Source organism: Asparagus officinalis, chromosome 3 (assembly GCF_001876935.1).
Source record: "Asparagus officinalis chromosome 3, Aspof.V1, whole genome shotgun sequence".
NCBI lineage: Eukaryota > Viridiplantae > Streptophyta > Magnoliopsida > Asparagales > Asparagaceae > Asparagus > Asparagus officinalis.
In genome coordinates this window covers 49,785,188-49,793,723 of record NC_033796.1, presented here as the reverse complement: position 1 = coordinate 49,793,723, position 8,536 = coordinate 49,785,188, and the positions used below count along the sequence as shown (strand labels likewise).

General features: G+C 43.7%; 1 protein-coding gene across 1 annotated transcript; it reads left to right on the top strand.

The window, feature by feature from the left end:
* LOC109835087 lies at window positions 5,680–7,506 on the top strand. The gene is made up of 3 exons (XM_020403085.1): window positions 5,680–6,055; window positions 6,119–6,478; window positions 6,545–7,506. The coding sequence occupies exons 1-3, from the start codon at window positions 5,680–5,682 to the stop codon at window positions 7,504–7,506; spliced, it is 1,698 nt and encodes a 565-aa protein (XP_020258674.1).

The following is an 8,536-nucleotide window of genomic DNA, read 5'->3' as shown; positions in this document are numbered from 1 at the left end:
GGGGGGGGGGGGTATTTATAGGTTTAGGGTTAGGGTTAAAACATATTTTTAAATATAATTAATAATAATTAAGTATTAAATTAAATAATTATAGAAAAATTATTTACAAAATAATACGTACTAGTAACATTAACATAACATATTATACAAATAATACGTAATAGTAATAATAATACAACAGATTATACAAAATAATATATAATAGTAATAATAATAACACAACGGGTTATACAAAATAATACGTAATAGTAATAATAATATAACGGATTAATACAAAAGTTTTTACTACACTAAGTTAATTTATAAATATCAAAATAATTTAAATAAATATAAAATTAGACTTTTAAATCATAGGAAATTCTAGAAAATCGAGAAAATACAAATACTCTTTTAAAAATAATAATTAAATACTTTAAAATACTAGAAAATTATTTTAAACTAGTATCGAAATTTCATGGTCATTACAACTAAAGTTATCACCTTTAATTTTATAGGAATTAATGATACTATGGTACCCTGAAGTTTCAAACATCTTGAATTTTGATATCCCCAAGTTTACTTTTTAGCCCATTTGACACTCTCATGTTCTAGAAAATGAAACTTTAGCATCCACTGTTTGGGTGTTGTTTGTGAGAAATTTTGCAATAAGAAAATGAATGAAAGAATTGTATTTGATTTTATTCTCTCTAACTGCTTAGAAAAAGAATGTTTACAAATCTCTCAACTCTCGATTACAATTGGATTTCCTGATTACAAAAGAGAAGAGAATGATCTAGATTCTCCCCTTTGTTTAATTCTGGGTTCTTCACGGTGGCGATGGAATGCTTCCCTCGAATGTTCGCGTCGAGTTTGCTCTCCGTTGACGATCCGAAAATGTCAATTCACTGGAACAACTGATTTGTCTGGTTGATAACTCTTGACGAGTATTGTGGCTTAGAACGAGTAACAAACTCTAATATGAAAAAGAGTTATTTGAACCGAAAATAATTCGGTTAATAAGCCAAGTATCGAATGTCTGGACTCTTCAGTTGAAGATGATTCCCCAGACTGTGTAAAGAGCTGATCCTCCAACTCTCACTCTCTAAATCCGATTCCTGGATCTCTATTTTTCCCACCAAGAACTCTGTTGAGTTTGTTGATATTTATAGGGAGATTAGGGGTGTAACCTCCCCCATAATCCGCTCCTAAATGAGGGTTTAGTTGCCTCATTAATCGGTTGTAACAACCCACGTAAACCACTCCTCAGATCGTGGGTGATCAGCGATCTTCTCGTAACCGCATGGGTTGTGTTTGAATAGGTCAGAACCTTGACTTGCGTTCTGGCATAGATTCTGCGCTTGAACGCAGCATCTGGAAGTGCGTTCTGTAGCGATTTGAAGCTGCGTTGTGCAGCGATGTGAAACTGCGTTCTGCAGCGATGTAGAGTTGCGTTCTTCGATGTTTGAAGGTGCGTTTCGCAGTATTGTGGAACTGCGTCTGGCGACAATTTGGAGCTGCGTTTGGTGGCGATTTGAGCTGCGTTTGGCAGCGGTTTGAGCTGCGTCTGGCAGCGATTAGAGATTCGTCTGGCGGTGATTGAAGCTGCGTCTGGCAGCGATCAGAGATGCGTCTGGCAGCGATTATTAGAGATTCGTCTGGCGGTGATTGAAGCTGCGTCTGGCAGCGATCAGAGATGCGTCTGGCAGCGATTAAGGTTGCGTTTGGCAGCAGTTTGAGCTGCGTTTTCTGTCTTTATATATGGATGACACCAATGACCAGTTGAGAAGGTCCTATTCAGGCCATTTGTGATAACTGAGGCATCTCAATAACGCTCTATCAACTGTAGGTTACGATCTCCACTATGATTTCTTTGCATGGGTAACCATGTGTTGACAACAGCTCTCTAGATCTTCCCGCTTTTCTAAAATCATTACACTGCTCATCAGCATCTCTAATAGTTGCTAATATAATATTAGTCATGTTGTTGTCGCAGCCATCAATATCAATTATCTCAAACATGGGACCGTGTTGATAGCTGAGGATGCAATGATTACGGTGCTTCGACTTTTGGAGCGTAGCCACTTGTGTTTTGACCGTAGGGGTGAATTCTATCTCTCGATTTCTTCATGGTCCATAGGGGCGTTCCTCGATTGTAGCTTCCTGTTGGTAACAAGAAAGTCATCTGATTGTAACTTTCATTGTTAGAGCTTGATGGGGATCAGCTATCCATTGTGATTTTTAGACAGCCTACAGAACCCCCTCCAAAGTTTTCGAAAGTTCACGGTTGACTGGGATGAATTTTCGGAATACTTTGGATCCCAAAATTTTGCTGATTGAATACATCTCATCGCAGACTGAGTGGAGCATCTCAGGGTCTTAGACAAATTTATTGATATCCTCTTTCTTGTTTAGTTCGTCAATAATGACTTGGACTTTAGCCCGTTTGACCAAGTTCGTCATCTTCAGGGAGGTTGAGCATTTCCTGCCTTAAGAGCAATCTATTGTCATAGACAGAGAGAACCACATGCTTGTATGAAAAGGCTTTCATCCCCAGCTTAGTCAGGAAGACAGCCTCGGAAGAATCCACCATATCATCTTTCTTGATCAGCTCGTCTGGGGTAAAATGATCTTAGCTGTATGGTCATTGCTTGGACTATTAACCCCTTTAAAGGGGTTAGTTACGTGATAGGCGGAGGTTGGTCACCAGAACGCATGTCTAAATCATGCGTTCAACTGTCTGAATGTGAGGGTGCGTTCGGAAGTTGAAACCCTCTTTTTTGAAAACGCGAGAATCACGTTTCGGGTGGGATTTTCACCTAAAATCCCGCGCTGATTTGACAACTACAGTTGTATATAAATAGCCCACTGGGGTCAAATCAAAAAGTCATTCGACTTTTCTCTTCCTTGCTTTTCAGTCGGCGGTTTAACAGAATTCCTGTTCATCTTCTCCAGCGCTTCGACGAAGGAGAAATTCATCCCCAAATCTTTCGTTAGCTCATTCTGTCTCTTCTTCATCACAGCTAGAATGGCCCCCAAGAAGAGAATGGCCTCTAAATCCAAGATCGCCCAAGCTCAGGGTGATTCTTCGGCTAGAACCCCCAGGGAGGTCCACGCCGTTGCCCCGACGTCTCCGACTTCTCAAATCAACGGTAAGTTGGGACGATTGAAAGTTATCTTGACAGATTCCATCCCTTCAATTTTTGATTAGGGATTCTGCCTTCCCCTATTAGAACATAGAGACTATACCTAACATTTCTCAGTCTTAAAAACGCATGGTTAGCTCCATCGTTCATGATGTTTCAACGCAGATTCAGACCTAGCGTTTCAAATTTTAAATGCAGGCTGAGACCCTGCGTTTAGGGACCTGAACGCGGGTCTGGGCCTTGCGTTTAAAATCCTGAATGTAGGCCGAGATCCTGCGTTTTGTAATTTTAAATGTGGGTCAAAACCCTGCGTTTTGGGACCTGGACGCGGGTCTGGGCCTTGCGTTTAAAATCCTGAATTGGTCATAAATCCAGAATTTTCCTTCTTGAGTTAGACTCCTGAGTTTAATTGTCTGACTTTTTTATTTGTAGTGAGCTACTCCAAAGAGCCTCTTTCCTTCAACCACTACTTCGGTCATGCGGGAGGTGCGGAGAAAAATACGATCTTCAGCTTTGCCTTCGAATATCCGATATTCCAGGATACCAACAAAGAGCGGGCAAAACTCATCACTCAAGCCTTCCCCGAGACTCTTAGATCCTTAGTCACGGATGCTAAATTTGAGACCGCCGAACGTGAGATTTTACAGAAACCATCCTTCCTTTTCGGGGATTCTGTTAAGATGGACCCCAAGCGGGTGTCGGAGGGGAACTACAAATGGCTGAGGACTGTCAACAATCGTCGCCTTTTCCTTCCCAACCTGGAGCGAATGTGGCCGATTTCTTATTATCAGTGTGCTTCCATTCCTCGGTCAATGAATTGGGAGCTTGTTCAGGACCAGGGAGGTGTTGCTACTGGGCATATTACTCCTCGGGGCACTCATCCGGCTGGTTTCAATCAATTTGGGGCCTTGAAGCCAGGCTTATTCAAGAAGGAGCACCCTGTCGACGAACCCGCTAAGCTGGCGGAGGTTTTTCATTAGAAAGTTTATCTCTGTCAAAGGAGAGTTCCCTGCTCAAGACTTTAGGGCTCCAACATGGGTTCATTCGAGTGAGACAGACTGGTGGGCCCGAATAATAAATTTTGTCTTGGAGGAGCTGGAAGAACCTTTGAGGGTTTCAGAGCTGAGGACTCCAATAACGGCTACTCGATATGCGATTTCTCCAAATTACAGCGGACTCTTTGCTATGCTAGAGTTTTATAATCCTCACACCGGTACATTCTTCACTCCTGTTGGTGAACTAGGTTTCGCCCTTCATGAGATGTTCTAAATTTCTGGCTTGCCTTTTGGAGAGCTGCCTTACGAGGAGTTCATCCCCGGAAATAGGGAATTGGAGATTCTGAAGAATGGTGCCCCTGACCTCTATGGCACTTATTGGGAACTGATGTGCCATTTTCAGATCTGTGCACAAATCACTGGTAAAAGGGCCAGTGGTGTGAAACAAGGACAATGGGCAGAATATCTTTTTCAAAATTTGTGGGACAAGGAAGCTGAGGTGACTCGCTTAGCTGCCAGTACTCTCGAGGAGATCACGGAACGCATCAATGACGCAACCTCTCATTATACTTGCGAGGTAGAGGAGGATGTCTTCCCAGCGTTCACCACGTTCGAAAGCTTCCACTATCAGGCAGAAGTCCCCATCTCTGACATGGCTTTGTTCGCTGGTTTTCTGACTCTTTGGTTGAAGCATTGTGTGGTACCCACAAGACCGGTGGATGCCATTACAGTAGAGGTCTTATACCCCGCTGTTCTTTTGGCTTATGGACGACCCTTGAATCTTCTTTCAGCCATGGTGTGCTGCTTACAAAGTGGTCAAGAAGTTGGACTCTGACGGGAAGACTATCGTTCAGACCCCAACCCCTCGGGTGCCGATGCCGTATATTTATTTGGTGTCTTGGTTTGTGTTGCACTGCCCTTCGATAATGTCGACTCCTGAATCAAGTGGCACCTCAGCTCCTCTTGTTCAGCAATTAGAAACCTCTCAATGGGTTGCTTGGTATCAAGTTAAATTCCGTGAGATATTTAGGCGGGATTATAACTACGAAATTGCTTGCAAGTTTCCCGCTTTCGAGGGCGGTGCGTATGGAGAACTTCATCAAGACACTCCGGGGCAGAATTCTTTCACCATGCTCAGTAGAGGTGCCTTTTGGTGGCTCATAAACATTCGCCCAGGCTATCTTATTTTTCGGCAAGGGAGGAAGTGCTTTATTGAACCATATCAGCCTTATCGCTTTTCTCGGCAATTTGGCTATGATCAAATTTACGTCGGGAATCTAAACCCTACTCTTGCGTACACAGGTAATGTGTATGAAGGAGCAAGGGCTTGGTATTACTCGGTAGCAGGATGTACAGGAGCGAAATTCCAACTACCGCACAAGATGCCCAACGTTCGTACTTCCTTAAGCTTTTGCACGTGGTACCAAGCTGCCTCTCAAATTTCAGCCTACAACATGAATACTTCTTGTTTGAGAGCCATCCGTAGATGGTATGCTTCAAAGAAGAGTGCTAAACGGTTTCATGCACGGGGTGCTAACGAATATTTATCATATGAAAAGGCGATGACAGAGGACGAACGGCGACAATCACCAGAGCAAGTTCCGGAAGAGGTCAGGATGCTGGATACTCATGAGGTGGAACCTTCGAGAGTTCAGACTCGGAGTAAGAGTGCCACTGGAAAAAGAGCACTAGACCCGGCTGAAGAAGCCAGGTATGACAAACGAGCTCGTCGAAAGTTAGCGCTCGAGCCTCTTGCTTCCAAACTTATGTCAGATGCTCAGAAAGCATGGCATGCCGAGGAGGAAGAACGAGAATCAACTGTTATAGGACTCTCGCCTCAGCCTGGTCTCCCCAGTGTTGGTCCTGCTTTAAGAGGCCCTGCTTCTTCTGCACATTCATTGCATGAAGAAGAACATGGAGATGAATCATTTGTAGGGGGTATGTAGTTTGCCCCTGAGGACACACTTCGTGATACTGCCTCTACTGTCCCGCATGTTGAAGAAGATATACCTCCTGTCCAAGAACCTACTGTGACTGCCCAACAAGATTCAGTAACGGACAAGTCTCCTTTTACTTCTGTGTTGCTACCCCCTGCAGGAGGTACACAGTTAAGCCTTATGACTGGGGTCATATCAAAACCTACTATCGCCGAGGATCCACCAGCGTTTCCTTCCGTAGACGAAGATGAGCCTATGGACCATAGCGACGGCGAGGATGATATGGATGATGATGGTGACCAAAGTGGGGGTAATGAAAATGATGACCACTTGGGTGATGATAGTGATGACCCCGGTGAGTGGGATATTCCACCGCCACAGTCTTCAGACAAGGCTTCAGCCTACATTCCCCTGCCTCTCACTGGTAAGCGCCGTTTATTTTGACTCACGACTAATCTTTGTTCTATAATTAAACCATTTTCCCATACAGATCCTATGGTTCATGAGGCAAGCGTTGTCATCCCTGCTTCCACGCAACAACTTATGCTACCCCCAGCTCAGGTGTCAGAATCACCTTGCTTGGAACTCTCAACGACAACTTTCCCACCGACGACCTTATTGACCATTTCTTTAGCCTCTACAGAAGTTGTAGACGTGCCAAGATCATCAGAAGTAGGGGAACTTATGGTTCTTCAATCGAGTTCATCTCAATTGGATGTCGACGTTCCCTCTCAAGCCACTACGCCAAAATCACCCGCTGGTCTCTTGCTTGGTTCTATATCTTCGGAAGTTTCTGTACCGGTTCCCATTGCTGCTTCGAGTCCCACAGACGTGCCGGATTTCCTTAAGATTTCTCTTAATTATCTAGAGAGTCTGACCAAGAAGGTAATTGAGGTGGTATTGGCTGGCAGAGATACTTTTGATACCTTCAAGCCTATGCTCACAAATAGTTTAAATAACCTCAAGTTCATGGGTGATGTCGACGTAGTTCGTCGTTGCTCAGAAGCTATCTCACGCCTGGAGGCACAATTAAGGTTCTTGGAGGCCTTAGGTCGTGCTGATATCCAAGCGCAGATTGCGTCGACTTTCGAAGACATCCGGACTGAAGAATTTAACAAGTATGAAGCTGCTCAGCGTCATATAGCCGAGGAAGAAGTCCGGGTGGAACATTTGCAGAAGCTGCATGCTCAAAAGCAAGCTGAGCTATCGCTCTCCAACACTTCTCTAGAGAATTTACGAGAGAAGATCATCGCTACTGAAGTAGAGCTGACTAGGTTGAAAGCTCAATTCAAGCGAGAAGAAGCTATTGTTACTGAACTCAACGTCAAGAGCGCGACCTCTCTAGTAGATTATCGCACAGGAGCTAATGCTCTTGCAGAGGCTAAACAGAAGATTGCTGCCATGTTGCCTGACGAGGACGAGCTTCGGAAACGAGCTGAAATGCTAGTGTGAACTGATCATGAAGAGAAACTTTCCGAGCTTAGATCTCAGCTTGTCTCCTTTAGTTTGATAAATTGATGTGTCGGTTTTTGTATTGCTCTTTTGGTAGTGGCAACACTTATCTTCTTGTTGCTTTGCTTTCCTTTGAATAAACGTAGCGTTGGTTTTGGTCTTTCATTGTTTCTTTTGCATATCATTTTCTGACATGGAACAATGAAATTCTGCTTCAATATCAAAGGATTAATTGCTTATATGCTTTTTGTTTTAAGCACTAGAGGAAATTTGTAGACCTCAAAGGTGCTGCGTTAACATGGTGTATGTTGCGGTCGGAGCAACTTTGAGGTCCTATCGCTCTATTGGTGAGAGTCGATAAGTTAGAAGTGTTGCGTTTGGAGCAACTTTGAGGACCTATCGCTCTATTGGTGAGAGTCAATAAGTTAGAAGTATTGCGTTTGGAGCAACTTTGAGGACCTATCACTCTATTGGTGAGAGTCGATAAGTTAGAAATGTTGTGATCGGAGCAACTTTGAGGACCTATCGCTCTATTGATGAGAGTCAATAAGTTGGAAGTATTGCGTTCGGAGCAACTTTGAGGACCTATCGCTCTATTGGTGAGAGTCGATAAGTTGGAAGTGTTGCGTTCGGAGCAACTTTGAGGACCTATCGCTCTATTGGTGAGAGTCGATAAGTTGGAAGTGTTGCGTTCGGAGCAACTTTGAGGACCTATAGCTCTATTGGTGAGAGTCGATAAGTTAGAAATGTTGCGATTGGAGCAACTTTGAGGACCTATCGCTCTATTGGTGAGAGTCGATAAGTTGGAAGTGTTGCGTTCGGAGCAACTTTGAGGACCTATCGCTCTATTGGTGAGAGTCGATAAGTTGGAAGTGTTGCGTTCGGAGCAACTTTGAGGACCTATCGCTCTATTGGTGAGAGTCGATAAGTTAGAAATGTTATGATCGGAGCAACTTTGAGGACCTATCGCTCTATTGGTGAGAGTCGATAAGTTGGAAGTGTTGCGTTTGGAGCAACTTTGAGGACTTAT

Excerpts from the sequence above, each read along its gene's own strand:
- LOC109835087 (XM_020403085.1), top strand. The coding sequence starts at position 5,680 with ATGACAGAGGACGAACGGCGACAATCACCAGAGCAAGTTCCGGAAGAG. Across the intron at positions 6,056-6,118 it reads AGATGAATCATTTGTAGGGG|AAGATATACCTCCTGTCCAA; the intron begins GTATGTAGTTTG and ends CGCATGTTGAAG. Across the intron at positions 6,479-6,544 it reads CATTCCCCTGCCTCTCACTG|ATCCTATGGTTCATGAGGCA; the intron begins GTAAGCGCCGTT and ends TTTCCCATACAG.